Source organism: Cebidichthys violaceus, unplaced genomic scaffold (genome assembly GCF_023349555.1).
Source record: "Cebidichthys violaceus isolate CVI_PGR_0920_01 unplaced genomic scaffold, fCebVio1.0.p SCAF_16, whole genome shotgun sequence".
NCBI lineage: Eukaryota > Metazoa > Chordata > Actinopteri > Perciformes > Stichaeidae > Cebidichthys > Cebidichthys violaceus.
The window spans coordinates 4,482,273-4,501,061 of record NW_027176329.1 but is presented as its reverse complement, the minus strand read 5'-3'; the positions used below and the strand labels follow the sequence as shown (position 1 = coordinate 4,501,061).

At 41.0% G+C, this 18,789-nt stretch overlaps 1 protein-coding gene across 1 annotated transcript; it reads right to left on the bottom strand.

Moving 5' to 3' along the window:
- Positions 1-60: 60 nt before the first annotated feature.
- Positions 61-5,482, bottom strand: tac1 (tachykinin precursor 1). Its single transcript, XM_068710817.1, has 5 exons — positions 5,104-5,482; positions 3,736-3,838; positions 3,622-3,645; positions 732-788; positions 61-630 (listed from the first exon to the last, which is right to left on the bottom strand). Exons 1-5 carry the CDS (start codon positions 5,221-5,223, stop codon positions 584-586), a joined length of 351 nt encoding a protein of 116 aa, XP_068566918.1. The 5' UTR covers positions 5,224-5,482; the 3' UTR covers positions 61-583.
- Between the last annotated feature and the right edge of the window lie 13,307 nt (positions 5,483-18,789).

Here is an 18,789-nt window from a genome sequence, read left to right as displayed (position 1 = left end):
AACCCCCACAACGCTTTGCTTTGTTCTACTCAAAGGAATTCACAACTTGCAAGCTGAAAGTTGAACCGGTAAAGAAAATAATTTTAATATTTGTTGAACCATAACACAAAGGTATCCTGTCATATCACACCATGTGACCAGCTGGAGAACTTCTAAAAGCCACTTGAAAGCCGAAATGAGAACCTTTCCCCCGGTGTGTTGTCTTTATAGAACAATCAGTTGCAATTAAACAGTAATGAGGCACTATACAGTGACTTTGGCGGTGCAATTTTTAGCATACCCTGGGGCATAGCCGTGCTTTGATGGCCCACAACAACATTTAGTCTTTTGTAGCATGGCAGATGGTGAAAAACGCTCACAGAAACCACTAACATTGATAACGAGGCTCCTCGACCTTCTGCCGGGGCAAATGAAAACTGGCACAGGTACAGCACCGCTACATCACTACGATGTGGAAACAGAACCATTTTTATTTGACTAACAGCTATACACAGTTTGAGGGGAAACAAAAACCAGCGTCGGGTGTCCACTGCACGGATAAGGAAAGGCTCGATGAGGTGCAGGCTGGTGAAGAGGTGACCGCCTAGCGACGCTTGTCGTACGATTGTATTGTGCTCCACTCATACGAGCCTGCAGAGGGAGAAAGACGTTAGCTTCATCCGGTCCTTTTGTTAAATAAAAGGTAAGATGTGACACGAGACACGAGCAGAGTGTCCTTGAATACGACTTACCCGGCTCTTCTTGGCTCCTTTTCCCCATCAGGCCAACAAAAGAGTTGACTTTATGCCCTTCAAAGTAAGAGGATTTGATTTGAAACAGCCCTCTTAAACCATTCTGTATATAACTGAACAGCATTGTATCATTTAGTTAACTGCAACCAGCATTTTAGACACACTGAGGTCAAAGTTCCTCCGGTACAACCCCAGTCCCCTCTGAACGTTTCTGATTGGCTTTTAAAATGTCATATCACTGTAGTCATTAATTTAATAGTTCCCTACATATTGGTCTCAATGTTAGTTCACAGCTGTTGTCTCCACACTGCCGGGCTATAATTCTGATGGAAATACAAACACTTTAATTTGACTCATTATCTTTAAAAAAAGAACAAAAAAACACTCAGATTGCATTTGGTCGTTTATTCCAATGGTTCTGAACCTCTTTGGCTTGTGACTCATTAAAGCAGGTCTGTACTTAGTTGTGAGCTGTCATCACACTGTGCATATTATTGTATGTCTGCAGGTAGGGACCACGCTAACAAGTGATTATTCCTCATCAGACTGGTAATTTGAGGTCTGAAGAGAGAAAACAAAAAGTGGATTTTTCTCTCTACTTACCCATTTAACCTTCTTGGGTCCCCTTTGGGGGGCCTCAACCCCAAGATGAGAGTCTATAATCCAGCCATGTGTACTCTAATGTAACCTCTGCCTCAGGGTTCCCTGAAAGTACACCGTATACGACCTTATGGTCTCCTGTTTTACATCACGCGGTCTAAAGGAGCGTTTACTTCTGTGAAGTAAAAACTAGCTTTGTTCAGATCCAAACTGGGTCCGGCCTGTCTGAGGATGGGATAATACAGGATTTTATCTTGGATCACAATTTTAAAAAAAGCGGTGGCGATTCACAACGATCACACATTAAGTTGATCAGTTATTTTTCATTGTCAGGATAACGGTGAATATCCTCACATGAGTATCTAAATGTATCTCGTATTTATGCAGGGGGAGCTTATGAGTTGTGATTACCAGATTTAACATGGTTTGTTTTTCACTAAAAAGGACGTTCACTAAAAAAAAGATGTGTCTTATCTGTAATGCAATACAATGTGTTACTTAACAGAATCTAAGATCAAGTTATTCCACTGTTTCTTAGTGCCATTTGAAGGTGTTTTATGCATATTTTGATCATAATCACCGGTTATATTGTGAATCTGTTATTTTGGTTCACTATCACAGATAATGTGATCTCATGTATTTTGGTTCTTTATCACAGATAATGTTGTGAATCCGTTATTTAGGTTGGGATAGTCGTCGACGTGTTGTGAATGTGACGGACAGCTGCACCACAGGCTGAAGGGACCCCTGTCAATCACAGTAATGGACTGTAATATGATCACGAAGGGGGGGGGGGGGGGGGGGGGGGGGGTGTTGGATCGGGGTGCTATAAATTTATCGAGAGCCCTGAGGGAATATCTGACATTACACACATCAATATTTGCATTAGCCTGATGAGAGTTTGCGGTAAATCTATAAAATAGGCCGAGTCACTCGGGGCTGAAACCTCGAGCCGACTGGAGAACAAGAGGAAGACGGCAGATTGGGGGTAAAATGCGTGGTCCCCTCCATCCGTCACAAGCGTAAACAATCCAATTGAACTCTGGGATGTCCTTGGGGCATTGATCCTCCCCCTCCCTAATGATGAGTGACTTCTAGTCATGCCTGTATAAGAGGAATAAATGAGATGTATGCTTACTTCAAGCTGCACTGTGTTGCTTCACAGAGTGAGTGACTAATTTAGACACAATAAAACTACCCTGACAGAGGAAGGAGAAAATCCCCTCCTCCTCATTCCTTTCTCCTGTGCGCTCTTCATCTCTTCCCTCTTTGTCGCATACAGACAGACGTCTCTGACTGTGGTCCAGCATTCAAAAAGGGAAACGCAAAAACAATCAGCTGTGCTAGTTGTCAATTAATTAAACCCTCCGATCAACCCACTCTGTTTTAACCACTGACAGAAATATACATATTGAATTGTTTAATATTGTGGGTGAAATATGAAAGGCTTTGCTCTTTTTCCCCAATGTGCTTCCACTATTTAGGCGTTTTTGGAACTCTACATCTGCAGCCACATGGTTCACCTGTTCCACTTTTCAACAATCAAAGTAGATATCTATATATATATTTATATATAGACAGATAGATATCTATATGTATAAATATAAATACCCTAAAACACCTGCTGGCTCCATGCTTGTTCTTTCACTGCTGTCATATGTACAGAAACCCATTCATCTGATTTTGACCTCCTCATAAGGCATGAGAATCTAAATGTAATCTTATCATTTTAGTATTTTCAATAATTCACTGGGTTTATTAGAAGCCCAAGGCGCACTAGCAGGGGTGTAGCTCCCACTGAGGACACTGACATCGTGTTCACTGTAATCTTTATGGAAATGTGGGGGAGATTACATTCCATAATTACAAACTTACACATGGAGGGTATTCCTTCGGCTGATTGCAGTATGTTCATATGTTTAGATGTGATCACGTTTAAGTCAACAACCAAATGAATGTTAGAAAGCCCTACGATTTTAATTTTAATGAAAAAAAAATAGTTTTAGAAAATATTACGGGTTTTTTGGAGATAATATTTGGTGTCTGAGGTGAGGGGGTACTTAGGAGGACGTATGACCTCAGTATTTCTAAAACGCTGTACACAGTAGTATTTTGGGAACCAACAAAAATCATTCAGTTTATCTGAACGTCAACAAATGATGAAATATGGAGACGGGTGTTTTTTTTTTTTTAACTGCACACTGACGACGAGTTGTGAAGGAGTTTCACCTTCTTACTGACTTTGGAAAAAAAGCAATAAAATGACAGCTGCATGTGATGTCGGACTTACTTTTGCGGGTGATCTGTGCATTTGCTGTGGGAGGAAAGAGAGAGCAACGTGTTAACAAAAACAGGTCCACAGGGGAAGAGACAAACGGCGTGGCGTGGAGAGAGCGAGTCGTACCCATGGAGCGTTTCCCCATCAGGCCGATGAACTGGTGCGGCCGCGGCTTCCTCGTCATCCTCAGGAGGATTTCTCTGAATGGGTCTTTGGCAAGCCAGCCGTCCTGAGGAGGGAGAAACAATCTCAATGAGGGAGACGCCAAGCGAGAGCGAGTAGAGCCAGGGTCACTGTTCTCTGTCCCTCATGGCAGAGAGCACCAACATGTTGAAGACATTATGGACAAAATGAAGCAGTACCTGCTAAGTGAAAGGTATTTTTATCGGGTCTTATACGAAATATTGTAACTGCCCCCCCCCCCCCCCCCCCCCCCCACACACACACACAGAGTAATAATAATCCATATGAGGTTGGAATTTTGAACTTCCATTAAGTGATTCAGGATATAGTTCCACAGCCTGCATTAGTCCGGCTGAGCCACTAATGTCCCGCACGCACGTTCGGTGATGATTTATTGCGGGCTCGTTCATCTGCCCGTGCGGTTTAAGCTGCTGATGGAGCAGCTTGGCGCGTTTCCAACTTGCAATGTCAAACGCAGGACGTGCGTCTCATGTCGATGGAGACCGGTCGGGCTCGCGCTCCCACTATACTGTGCACTTAAGGTTTGATCTAATTTCCTGTCGGCTTGCTGCTCCGAGCAGGACGGTCTACTTCTTCATGATGGGCTATCCTTAACATTTTACATTTTTTTCGTTAAATTCTAATTCTTTTACCTGATATAAATCAACTTATTCCCAGAATGTTCTAGGCTCAAGTTTGACATATTTTCCTTGGTAGAAATAGCATTTGCTGGATCTTTAAATTGTCACTCATTTGGGAATAGAACGAATCTGCAGAGAACAGAGAGGATCATGATCTCACACTGGTTGTTTTTAGGAAAACTGAAAGTGATCAGTCACACAACTGATTATTAATTGAGGCGGAGAAGTGTGACACAGTCTTAGGACTAATTCATCATATTCTTCTCAAAATGATGGCTAAATGGAGGGAGCAAAGAATGAGTAAAAGATAACAAAAATACACCAAAACACATCTTAAACAACACGTAAAAGAACACGTGCTGATAACCCACACCGCTAATAATCTGTCCCACATCATCTCATCATTTTTGCTCTTCTCTATACAGAAACTTTACATCGCTAAATTGACAAAGTAAAAAACAAAAGCTGTTGCGCTCTTTCATATTTGGGTTAAACAAATGTACAGTAATATATATATATATATATATATATATATATATATATATATATATATATATATATAGCTTTCCTCCAGAAGATGAAAACAAATATATTAATTCAGAATTTTTTTTCTCGAGACAAGAAGGAAACAAGTGGCACATGTATAAATAAACATCTTGCAGCAGATTACCTGAATCTCATTACTGTTCGTCCAGTAGTCTGCATCTTCTTTTGGGTCGTTTTCCTCGCAAAAAACTTGGGCAACGGCAAAAAAAGCCATTAAAACCGGTAAAATGACTAACTTCATCATGCCGAACCTGCAGTTATCTATGTTAGACTCAACTGTTGTGTTAAAGTAACCGACGGTATTCAACTTCAAAACAAAAAACACAACAGCAGCTGTTCTGTGCGCGCACTGCTTCTTCCCAAAGAGCTCAACAGTAGTCCATAGCGCGTGAGTGCTTGCGTCAAAAACGCTGTGCCGGGATCCCCAAAAAGCTCTCCGCGCGCTCAGCCCCTGCAGCAAGCAGCTTCTTCCGTCTCGTGCGTCCTCCTGTCCAGAGAGCCTCGCATGCGCTCCTATATATATCAGCCATTCCGGTATCGTGATTACTCGCGACCCCAGTCACGAGTAGTGCTTCAATTTAGTTACAGTCAGAGCCCTTTGATTGCACGAGCTGTACATGTTGTGCGTCACTGGACATTCTCCACCTTAAAGTGTAATTGTGATCAGATTTGATATATTCATTAAGTCATTCAGCTACATGACTGATAATTGATCTCATCATAAAACTCAATGAATGTAAGCTGTTAGTCTATGATGGAGGGGATTTTATAAAGTGGAGGGAGATCGATGTTATATTCATGTTTGTATTTTTGCTAAACACTTCATGTGTGATTCATTCCAGTTACAGCAAAGTAAAAGTATCAGATCCAAACAGATGCACGTGTAACTAGCCTGTTGAAGCCATAGAGGCCTCCGTCTGTATTCTGGGTGACACTCATTGATCGGTGTCTATGATCACCCGGAAGTTTGGAGGAAACTGTGTTTTCTAAAGTTCTATACTGCGTGACATCTACGTGAAGCGGAACGCTCGTGCACACATAACAATGTGACGGTCACGTAGGTGTGTGGTGACGCACTTGGATTTACGCAGCTTGCACGCATAACTGCGTTACGGTCTGTAGCAGCTGATAACGTAATAACGCCTATGATCTTAACCTGATGGAGAATGTAATAAAACGCAATAATAGTAATAACGTGACCTATAATGTAATGAAATGTCCAGAATTTTCACACTGATGATGTAATCATTTAGACGGATAACATCATCATGTTAAGTGTGCAAGTATACAAAATGTCTTACTGATAGTGTCATGTTGAAAACACATCTACTGACTTCAGATAGTAGAGGTGATTTGTTTTCAGAAAAATTGTCATGAAACTAAAATCACTATCAATGTGGAAATGAACCCGCCCACACCCACGCTGATTGGTTCATCAGACCAGAGTTGATCTTAGATTAGAGCCACTCTGGTCGGATTGGACCAATCAGCGTGGGTGCAGAAGATGGCGTTATACACGAGTGAGCGATGAGGGCGAAACGGTCGATTCAATCTCCATGAAATGTTCTTTTCCATCTGCCTCAACAGTGATTCAAAGTGTCTCTTTTGCCAGAACTCATCGTGTGACATCTCCACATTCCAAAAAGTCTTTCAAATCGAATTTGAAATGAACAGAAAAGGTGACATTAAAAGGCTCCTACAAACTTATTGACTTTTATTCAAATTACATTATCGCTAAAATGTTAGTACAATATCAGCCAGGACATTTGACCACATCACTGGTCAAGTTTTTACATTACTCGGTTTTTAATATATTTTCAATCACGTTAAGTGCAATTTGACATGTTGGGGAAGCGATTGCAAATCTATTTTATTCTATAAATACAATGCATTTGTATGGTTTTTATATCGACTTTGGCGACACGGACACTCGATGCCTCATATATTATGTAATACTGTATATAGCCTGTTCCTACAGCTCAAAGAAGAAACTGTTTACAAACTGTGAATGAAAGGAGAAGGGCGTGTGACCCGAGGACGCCACTGATTTCCATCAGAAAAGCTGTTTTTTAAAGAGATGAATAGAGGACTACGCTGCTGCATCAAGTTCAGTGTCCACGCACCTCAACAAGTGCTTGATTTGACCAAGTGCCTTTATTCCATTAACAATGAGTTCATTTTATTTACCCATGTGCTGTTGGCAAATGCAAATGTTTTCCCTGGGGGTGGGGATGGACCTCAGTCTGTCTTCTATGGCAAGTGTTATTCATCTATTAGTTCAATTAATCCAAGATGCAATATCAATTCACATTAACTGGAGTGTTTATGAAGGACGCTTTGCATTGACTGGCTCTATTTGACCTTGATGTTCTGTATATTTTGTTATTATTATCTCTGAGAAATCAGAGCCTCGAGTTCAAACCATGATCATGTTTCCTTTTTTCTGAATTCCCATCATGACTGATTGTGGGAGATATAAAGTGAAGAAGTCCTGTTGAACTTCCCGAGCAGGTGAAGTGACGGTGGATAGGTTTACACTAATTTACATTCACTTATCCCTACCAACGGGAGCTCTGTGCTCACAAAGGCACTCCGGACTGGAATTTAATCTTCCTCACAACTGTGACAGCTCATCCAATTAACAGACGGAAGGGGGAGGTGAGGAGAGAAAGCTGGAGAGAGAGAGAGAGAGAGAGAGAGGTGATGGAGCTGTTGGAACCATGGGAGGGAGTTGCCACGGAGGAGGAGGATTAAGAAGGAAGAAGCAGGAGGTAAAGAGCGCGGGGCGCCATTGAAGTTGGGGCATAGAGATAAACAGATATGTGACGATGTGGGGAAACACGGACAAATAGGAAGCCGGTCCGGAGAGACCGAAAGGTGTTTTCTGTCATTATCGCTGCTGCATAGGTAATAGGATCAGATGGGTTGTGTGGTCGGTCACTGTGGACGCTCCTCTCACTTTGATAAGGCATCCGGCAGCAAACGTGCTCTGAGAGGCATGAATATATTAGAGAACAAGTTGATTTTGTGCGTGGAATGAATCCATAGCATGTTGTTTGTTGGAAGAGACGACTGATTTAAAGCAGCACAGTGCCAAAAGCAATCAGAAACTCCCTGGTGTAAGCAGGGATCCTATCAACCATCCAATTTATATTTCAATTAAAACAGCCAAGAAGATGCTGAATAAAAACTTTAAAATACTAACTATCGAGAACAGAAAATTAGGACGAGGATCTTTTGAAATGTACACAGAAGAACCCTTTAAGTGAACCGTAATACTTGCCTTGTATGTAACGTAATATAAGACGTTGTCAAATGAGCGTGGGACGTAATTAATTTTATTGTAATTACACTGTCTGGCAATTCATGTGGCTATAATTTATTGATGTCAAAATGATACATGTGGTAATCTTACCAACTCTGGATACAGACAAACTAACAAAGCACATTGTAACGTGTTCGTCGTCTTCCAATCAAAGATGAGCTGATCATTTAAACCTGCACCTGTTGGTATAATACGCTCACCAGATGCTTCACCACGGGGCCTCGTGAAGCTCATTAATGCTTGAGAACCTGGTATGATATGACAAGATACGAGCAGAAGTGAGAGCTCCTTCTTATGTAGATATGAGAGACCGTTTGTACAAAATGAAAGGTTGCAACCGTTCCTCCAAAATAAATGACAAAACATGCTTGTTATTGCCTCCCAAAAACCCCAAAATGAGTGATTTCATATGTGGTGCCACTATCGCCTGGACAACATCGTCTGTCGACGTCCTTTATTGGAGAGAGGACGGTCATTATTTGCATGAACACGAGAGGTTAATTACAATGCTTGAGTTGGAACAAAAAGCAGCAGCTGCACTGACTGTGGCTTTTATCTTATTACATATGACTACTGTACATCATCTGAAAAAAAACGTGTAAATTCAAGAGGAACAAGTATTAACCACAACATGTTGCTAAAGGACACACAATCTAGTTGTCAACAAATGCATTGCACTGAGAAAGACTGCAACTAAAAGCAAGGTCAGAATGTTTGGGACTTGTTTCCAACAGTGATCATAAATGAAATGTCTCTTTTGGCTTCGTGATTTTATTTTGACACAGAAATGTTCAGTGCTGTTCAGTGCCTACAAAGTGGGCAGTTAAAAGTGGCAACCTCCGGGACCAAAAAGCGAAGCCAATGAGGAAGTGCCAAAAACTGCAATTCCTCATATGGTCTCTTCAGGCTGGCTTCAAAAGTTAGTCAGTCCCCATAGACCCCCATGTTACAATTCTCAACTTTACAGCAGAAATAAACGTGTTTACAGTCTGGTACAAATAACGGTCTCTAACCACGGGGGGGGGGGGGCATCACAGGTGGCTTGGTCGTGTTTGTGGTGTTGGTTCCTTTTGGAGAATTTGTCATGCATAGATTGGTAGATTTGGTTTGAGTGGAATTCTAGTTTTATTTATATGATGTTCCAGCACTAATTAGCAGGTATTGGTGTCTCCACTCACTATACCTGTATTTAATTCAATATCATGCTTCAATATAACAGAGGACTCCTGTGATAACTTTAATCCGTCCCAGATTGATCATCTTGTCGATCTACATGCTCACTGAGAATGACTCTAGACTCTATTGCTCCTCTAAAAAAGAAGATAGTAAAACAAAGGAGGTTCGCTCCATGGTATAACCCTCAAACCCACAAATTAAAGCTGACATCGCGAAAACTGGAAAGAACATGGCGTTCCACCAATTTGGGAGAATCTAGATTAGTCTGGTGAGAAAGTCTTAAGACATTTAAGAAGGCCCTCCGTAATGCCAGAGCAGCCTATTACTCATCATTAATAGAGAAGAATAAGAACAACCTCAGGTTTCCTATAGACCTCAGTAGTAATGACTTCATGAACTTCTTTAATGATAAGATTATAACTTTTAGAGAGAAAATTAATATTCTTCTGCCCTCAACCAGTACCGATCTCTCCTCAAAGAGTAACCTTAGAAACAGGAATAAACCCTGATATATATTTAGATGTTTTTACTCCCATCGACCTTAACAAATTGACTTCAATAATTTCTACGTCTAAACCTTCTACCTGTCTCTTAGAGGCTGCTGAAAGAATTTTCACTGTTAGTTAGCACGTCCTTATTAGATACGATCAACCTGTCTTTACTAACAGGCCATGTACCACAGTCCTTCAAAGTAGCTGTAATCAAACCTCTTCTTAAGAAGCCCACTCTCGATCCAGAGGTGTTGGCTAACTATAGACCGATCTCTAACCTTCCCTTCCTCTCTAAGGTCCTTGAGAGGATCTCTAAGATCCTTGAAAGGATCCTTGAAAGGATGTTAGAGACCTGAACACCTCTGAAATCCATTATCTATTGATATAGTTTCTCTAGATGGCATTGCTCTGGCATTCAGCAGCACCGCAAAGAATCTCAGAGTTATCTTTGATCAGGATTTGTCTCTTACCTCCCAGATAAAACAAATATCAAGGACTGCCTTTTTTCACCTACGTTATATTTAAAAAATCAGGCACATCCTGTCTCAAAGCGACGCAAAATGGTAGTGGTCAAACGGTGATCACGTCCACTTCTTATTGAAACTCTATGGCAATAATCAGACACACTCTCTACTGGTGAGTACCCGTCGCAGAAAATATATATTAGACAAAGATGAAGAAATTATTTGTACATCACATGGTCATGGTTTGGTATATTTAGAGTCCCCCACCCTTTACATGCTATATGTGAGGAGGCTCTGAGTGTCTGGAGGTCAAGTTAAAGGATTATAAGACATTTGTTGCATACACTGTATAAAAGATGAGCAAATGTTATTTTATGTTTGTGGTATTACTGTATTCATGCATGCTGTACCAAGATCTTCTCTGGACAGGTTTTTGTTGTATTAAACTTATATATTCAAGGACAACTGGGCCTAATTGAATTATTGTTTTTTTTATTGAAGTGAAGATTGACCCGGAGTACAAGGTTTCCACGAGTACCAGTCAGGGAAACATAAACAAATATTGTTGGCAGAGTTTGTCCACACAAACAATGCTTGTTGTGTTTTGGAGGACTGTCTCAAAGGTTGATGACCATACCATTGAGTGAAAGATGGACCCATTCGGGCAATTGAACTTCCATAATTTAAGGAGCTCACAATAGACTGATTAAAAAAAATAATGGTCGATATTAAAGCAGTGGAAGCCGGAATATCCTGTCATTAGTCTAAATTAGTTTTGGAGGCCCTTCCTTTCCTTCTCAATATGCCACGGCAACTTTAATTCAGAACCCCCCATTTGTGGCGACAAATATTAAAAGGAGTGCCATTTTAATCAGTAAACAGAGTATGACACTAATCATCTTAAAACAATATGTCAACAATAACTCAAGACAAAGCAATGGCATTAAGCCAAGGAGTGCACTGTGTGCACAATGGCAACACAGAGCTTTTTAATTAAAAACCTGCTTATTCTATCCTAGTGTCCAAAAACACTCTGCTAAGCAGTCAAAAGAGCTGTCATTTGCACCATTGCTGCAGTCTGACTTCACTGAATCCTGAAATGAAATGGCCTGAAATAATATTTATGTGTGAGTAAAGTAGCCTCACTCTTATTTAGAACCTCATGTGTATTCATGCTGGTCAGTGTGCTGACTGCGTGGACTAGCCATGAGCTTAATGTATTTTGCTGATGCATTTGAGCTATTACAATTTCAGCACAAAAACACCTCAGTAGATCCAACAAGGAGGCCAAAAACACTTCTAAAATAAAGGCTATGTGTACGGCTGTGGTTAATCCTTCCAAGGACGTGATATTAAATTGAGTTTGATTTATTTTGTTACTGTAACTACCTTAAAGCCCCAGTTGGCTCCATAAAGCCCACAACATCATTGTCACATAATTTATGGCTTTGCTGAGCATACATTCTCTGTTCCAACATCATTTCTTTTATTTTACATCCATAAAACTACGGATGTTCTTATTTTGGGGTTTCCCAGTGTATTCTCCTGCTGGCGGCCACTCAGTACTTTGATTAAAACAACTAGCCATGGGGTTTACTCCTGTGGTTCACATACTGGCGTCCAGGGCAGCGGTTACCAAGGGCCATTAATAAGCCTCCCAGTAAAAGGCTTCCAGTAATTAAATCTCATCCCTATTTATTCCCTAGATGCTTAATTCTATTACATCCCACAGAAAACAAATATCAGATCAATTCCAGACAGGACCTGGTTCAGGACCACAAAGTGAGAATGCGTATGGTTTACAGTAATGTGCTGATCAAATTTGTGCCCTGCTCCAGATGAATCAGCCCTAACTTACAAGACCAATTGTGAGTTAGAGTTTACCATTTGGGACTAATGTAAGTCATGAGATAAAAGAATGTTAACGCCCTCTAATCAGATCCCCCTCCTAGCCTCTCCTTCATGTTTCTTATGTTTTCTGTTACTACTGTGAAGAATTACAATCACAGCACAGAACAAGCCTGTTGGCTCTTTTCTGCACTTTACAACCTCTGGTGAATCAGTGTTAATGACTTATTATCTGGCGATAGGAATGTGCTTTCCTGTGTGTAGATGAAGCATTAAGTTTATTTTTTCTCATTTAGTTGCTGGCTAGTTAGCTAGCTAACATTAGCTTACTAAGTCCACCATGTTTTCACGCTGGTTACAGAAAATGAGGGGAACAGCAGGATGGTGGAGACTACAGCCGTCACGAGTTCTCTCTACGGGGCTGACGCCAGCTCTACTCCCGGCAACGTAGTTTTCCAGGAAGGAACTGTGGGGTGAAATTATTGGGTCATTTTTGGTCTGATAAACAGGAAATTTGTCAAATCCGTGCCCCATTTCATGTTGCTATTTTCCAAGTCATATTTGTCGAGGTTTGTCTTTTGGATGTAGGCGCAGTTTCATCTCTCACTTTATTGCATGGATTATTATTGCATAGCGTGGACTTAGGCTCAGACCCTGGGCTGAAGTTACCCTTCAGAGAAGAGAATACCTGCATGGTGGCGCTAATTTTAAGTGTATGTTAAACAGGCCCTTTGAATTTTTGTAGTTGCTTAAAAAGGTACTGGAATAAAACCACATTTTGGTGAGTGCTACAAATACAAATTGAAATAGATTCAAAACTCAAATTTAGCTGTCAAAGTCTGACAGATCTTCCATTACTCTGTGAATGTGTCCCTTTTTGAATGAAAATAGTATTTAACTCTGTCAAACAAGTATTATATTACTTTTTGTGTTTCCCAGCCATGGCACTGGTTGAGAAAAGCTGGAAAACTTCCTGGAGTCTCCGGTGGTGCTTTTGAAAAACAGCCTTGCATTAAGTTTGGATTGCAGGAACAATGTTTTGACCTTCTGATGGAGTTGATCCTCTGAGCTCTATATAGATCATGGATACTTGCGGGCAGGTGACTGATGTGAGGTAAATATTAATAACGGTCAGAGATAAGGAAGAAACAAGCCTCACTAATGAGGTTAAGTTTGCTGCTCAGGTATCAGATAACATATTTTTGAGTACGAGTTCAGGACTTTCCTTCATTAACTGTCTATAACAAACAAATAACCATTTCTTCTAGTATGATAAAAAGAGAGGTCACAAGAAGATGATGAGATTAATTATGAAATAACATAGCAACTGAGGGCAGTAACCATGGCTCTAATGTGGAGATCAACCACAGACTAGTGGTAAAAACGATGAAAGAGTGGAGCATAAGTCAGTTCAGAGAAGAGTTTTTGAAATTGAATGGCAGAATTGTCGTTTCTTTCCATCTGCTGAAGCTATACCTTTACATTTTTTAATGCTGAGTATTACATTTGCTAATCTGAGTTCACATTCAAATGCATCCATCTGTTTTCTGTCACTTATCTGGGTGCTGGTGATGGTGGCATCAGACCAGTAAGGTGAGGTAGCCCAGCCCAGGTGACCGAAGGCCACGTCCTTCGGTTCTTTCTGGGAGTCTCGAGGGGTTCCAAGACTAGATGGGTTATAAAATCCCTCCAGTGTGTTCTGGGTATGACCTAGGGTCTCCTTCTAGTTGGCTGTACATGGCAAACGTCCAGGGGGCCTCCTAATTAAAGAGTGCAAAGGAGGAGCAGTTCTTCTAAATGTCTGAACTCCTTACCTACAGATTTCTACAGATATAAGGATCTCATTTCTGCCACTTCAATAAGCATTCTCATTCTTTCAGGCGTAACTAAAAAGCTCATGACTGTAGATAGAACCTAAATAGAGAGCATCGCTTGCAGTATAGGATCTGTGTCTCAAGGCAAATTGGTCCCAGGTGAGGTGCAGGCTAAGGGCCTTTAAATGAATTGCTTGTTGAATCTTTTAACAGCGTCTGAATCCCCCTCCCCTCATGTGTCATTATTAAACGCTCCGGCAGAAAAGACTAAAGACTGCTGTTTGTGTCCCCTGTGAAACTAACAAATTGTTGTTTGTTTTTGTGTTCACAATGTAAAGTTTCACACCAAACCACAATTATGTTTTCCCCTAAACCTAACTGAGTGCTTTTGTTTGAAAGAGAATGGCTTGTTGGTGCTTACCACAATTGAGTCACTTTTGACCCACAGATTTGTTGTGTGTTGGTAGGATTTAAACTTATGTGTACAACAGAAAGCAGTACAACGTATATTCTCGAGATTGTCCAAAAGTGTTCACTATCAGCTTTTAACCACATCTCACTGTCCTCGTCAACGGGTGGAGTTTACTTCATCATCTGTGGAGCTCTGTGGACTCTTCACTAGCTGGTGGAGTTTACTTCATTATCTGCTGATGAATTTAAAAAAAAAGAAAATCGTGACTTTAAGGCCTGAAAACATGAAAAACTTGGTTTTAATATTTAGAAATAGGAACAATAGTGTTCAAATAATACCACAAACACAACCAACAAATATTGGTATTATTGATTTGGGCTTGTCCAAATGTGTGCATGATTATCCCGCCCAAAATGAAACTGGTATAAATGCTTTAGCCTTTAAATGTCATTGGACAATATGTCAAACAACAAGGTTTGTTTTAAGCTTTTGGAACCCCTTTAGAGTGATTCAGGAACCTTTCTGATTCTGAGTTGTCGCCAAGTGCGGGGAGACAAAGTCTCCTTGGAGGCCAGGTCTCGGAGGGGAGCCAATCTGCGAGCAAATGGTGGCCAGAACTGTTTCCATTAGAGTTCAGTCAAGCTTAGTTTGAACTTTGAAGAGAATGTAAGGTGGTATACGCACACATATGTTGCACCACCAGGCTGGCTGCAAAAAACAAGTTAGTCCTATATAGGGAAGTAGATAGGACACATATGCATATTCTGCACGTTAAAAAGTAAGTAGACATAATATAAAAGAACTTATTTTTCAACAGATCCCTCTACTGACTCACGAGTGCACATTTCACAGATTTAGATTCAGGTTCACAACTCTCCACACATTTTTGCAAATGATTTATCAACAATCTAATATTGTCCCTAAAACGCCCACCAGCCGTGACTTTTGTTTTAGTGAAGCGATGCAGAGTGAAGTGGCTGTGCTCGGCCATCAAGTACACAGGAGCATCAGGAGTGGGATTTGCTTCCAGTGTGAGAGGCGTTTGAACGAGTCGATGAACAATTGTCATCTGCACTTCACACCGTCGACTTCAGTTAGCTATTGTTATCCGCGAAATGTCAAGTACATCGATGGGGCAGTAGAATGAATGCAGCAGTGGGGGAATGAAGTCATGTGGGTCCTGCTGGAGTGGGGGTGGGGGGGGGACAACGGCTTTGTGTACCTCTCTCACACAGGAATCACACAAAAAAACACAAAATACAATTTCATATTTGAAGGTTGTGACAACGCTTTCATTTTCTTGCTACAAGAATTGAGTCACACAATGGGACATCTGCAGGAATCCAGTTTGCCACAATAGTTGCCTCACTCATCTGCCATTCCAAGCAATACACACACACACACACACACACACACACACACACACACAACACACACAACACACACATGTACAACTCCAATGGGTAAAAAAAAGAAAGAACCACCTTTTGAAAGTTGCTTAGTGGTGACTATCTTCCAGTGGCATTGGAGGCTCATTTCAGAGCAATTTGAATCAAGATGGTCCAGATGGCACACGTCAGCTCTGCTCGACACTCTCATGGCCACTCATTTCTTACATGAACCAGTTCTCACCTCCCTGCTCCTGCTCCTGTTCTCTTCTTCAAGTGTGCTGACACAAGCGAGATGATGCTCCTGAGTTTGTCCAAATGGACCTCTGCAGCTACAGGCGACGTCTCAGAGCCCGTGCCTCAGTAAAACTTAATGTCCATCTTTCCATTTTATGGGCTTACATAGGCTTTGTGAAAAAGAAGGCTTGGTAAGTATTAAAGTATGTGTCTTGATCTTATGGGTTTTACTGGTCTGCATATTTTATTGTTCCATTGCTGTGAATTGCCTTCTGCGATTCGGCGTTCCCTGCTGCACTGAGGCCTGAACACACAGCAGTGTTTACGGATAATGAACTGCGTCCACAAATATTTAAGACTGTTAATACCGATTCACTGATTTTGTCTTTTTATGTCTATCATCTCATATTTCTGGATTGAAACTGTAATGATCGATTAAGGTGAAAGGCTTTTAACAAACTACCCGTGTAGTACAAACGTGTACTTGGTAGAGTTCGCTGCCAGGTGTGTCTGCACCGACCACTGCTGTAATGTTTGATTGAATGAATACAGTAACAGTTTAGATTCACAATTTGTGGTCAGTTTATCCAACTGTAGCTGTAAACCAGACGTCTAGATGCTGACCTTATCGTTCGGCCTCTTCTATCTCCCAGTGAATTTTCACACTGTGGTCATTGGTTGTGTTTATGGAAAGGAAAGACAATATTCTGGACACAAAAACGTAAAAGCAATACATGTATCTAAACTCCAAACCCTGGGTTTCCTATTAAAGGCATTTCAACAGCGGGACTAGGCTTCCCTTAAAACAACCTTCCATGAGCCTGCGCATCCCCCCCCTTCACACTGGAGGATGTCCGACAGCTGCTGGGAAGTTGCAAACCTGGCGTGGCACCAAGGCCAGATGGAATTTAAGTTGAGGTGCTGAAGCTCGGTGCCATGGAGCTCTCTCCAGTCCTCCTCTACATTTTCTGGGAATCCTACTGGACAGAATCAATATCCACCCTCTGGAAAACATCCACCGCTTTTTAGTTTGATATAGATATAGATATATATATATATATATATATATATATATATATATATATATATATATAGAGATATATATATAGAGATAGAGATATATATATAGAGATATATATATATATAGAGATAGAGATATATATATATATATATATATATATAGATAGATAGATAGATAGATAGATAGATAGATAGATAGATAGATAGATAGATAGATAGATAGATAGATAGATAGATAGATAGATAGATAGATAGATAGATACATATATATATACATATACACACACACACACACACACACACACACACACACACACGGTCAAAAGTTTACATACACTTGTAAAGAACATAATGTCATGGCTCTCTTGAGTTTCCCCATTATTTCTACAACTCTGATTTTTCTCTGATAGAGTGATTGGAACAGATACTTCTTCGTCACAAAAAACATTCATGAAGTTTGGTTCTTTCATGACTTTATGGGTTAACAGAAAAAGTGATCAAATCTGCTGGGTCAAAAATATACATACAGCAGTGCTAATATTTGGTTACATGTCCCTTGGCCATTTTCACTTCAATTAGGCGCTTTTGGTAGCCATCCACAAGCTTCTGGCAAGCTTCTCGTTGAATCTATGACCACTCCTCTTGACAGAATTGGTGCAGTTCAGTTAAATTTGATGGCTTTCTGACATGGACTTGTTTCTTCAGCATTGTCCACATGTTCTCAATGGGATTTAAGTCAGGACTTTGGGAAGGCCATTCTAAAACCCTAATTCTAGCCTGATTTAGCCATTCCATTACCACTTTTGATGTGTGTTTGGGGTCATTGTCCTGTTGGAACACCCAACTGCGCCCAAGACCCAACCTTCGGGCTGATGATTTTAGGTTATCTTGAAGAATTTGAAGGTAATCCTCCTTCTTCATTATCCCATTTACTCTCTGTAAAGCACCAGTTCCATTGGCAGCAAAACAGCCCCACAGCATAATACTACCACCACCGTGCTTGATGGTAGGCATGGTGTTCTTGGGGTTAAAGGCCTCACCTTTTCTCCTCCAAACATATTGCTGGGCATTGTGGCCAAACAGCTCGATTTTTGTTTCGTCTGACCACAGAACTTTCCTCCAGAAGGTCTTATCTTTGTCCATGTGATCAGCAGCAAACGTCAGTCGAGCCTTAAGGTGCCACTTTTGGAGCAAGGGCTTCCTTCTTGCACGGCAGCCTCTCAGTCCATGGAGATGCAAAACACGCTTGACTGTGGACACTGACACCTGTGTTCCAGCAGCTTCTAATTCTTGGCAGATCTGCTTTTTGGTGGTTCTCGGTTGACTCTTCACCCTCCTGACCAATTTTCTCTCAGCAGCAGGTGATAGCTTGCGTTTTCTTCCTGATCGTGGCAGTGACAAAACAGTGCCATGCACTTTATACTTACAAACAATTGTTTGCACTGTTGCTCTTGGGACCTGCAGCTGCTTTGAAATGGCTCCAAGTGACTTTCCTGACTTGTTCAAGTCAATGATTCGCTTTTTCAGATCCATGCTGAGCTCCTTTGACTTTCCCATTGTAGCGTTTGTGGGCGTTTGTATCCAATGAGCCCTATTTAAATGGCCTCAGAGAAGTCACCAGCTGTAGTCACTCAT

What these genes read in the sequence shown, in the direction of transcription:
- tac1 (XM_068710817.1), bottom strand. Translation starts at nt 5,223, where the DNA reads ATGATGAAGTTAGTCATTTTACCGGTTTTAATGGCTTTTTTTGCCGTT. An exon ending in GATGGGGAAACGCTCCATGG is followed by an intron (nt 3,646 to 3,735) that starts GTACGACTCGCT and finishes TTCCTCCCACAG; the next exon opens with CAAATGCACAGATCACCCGC. An exon ending in TGCACAGATCACCCGCAAAA is followed by an intron (nt 789 to 3,621) that starts GTAAGTCCGACA and finishes CTTACTTTGAAG; the next exon opens with GGCATAAAGTCAACTCTTTT.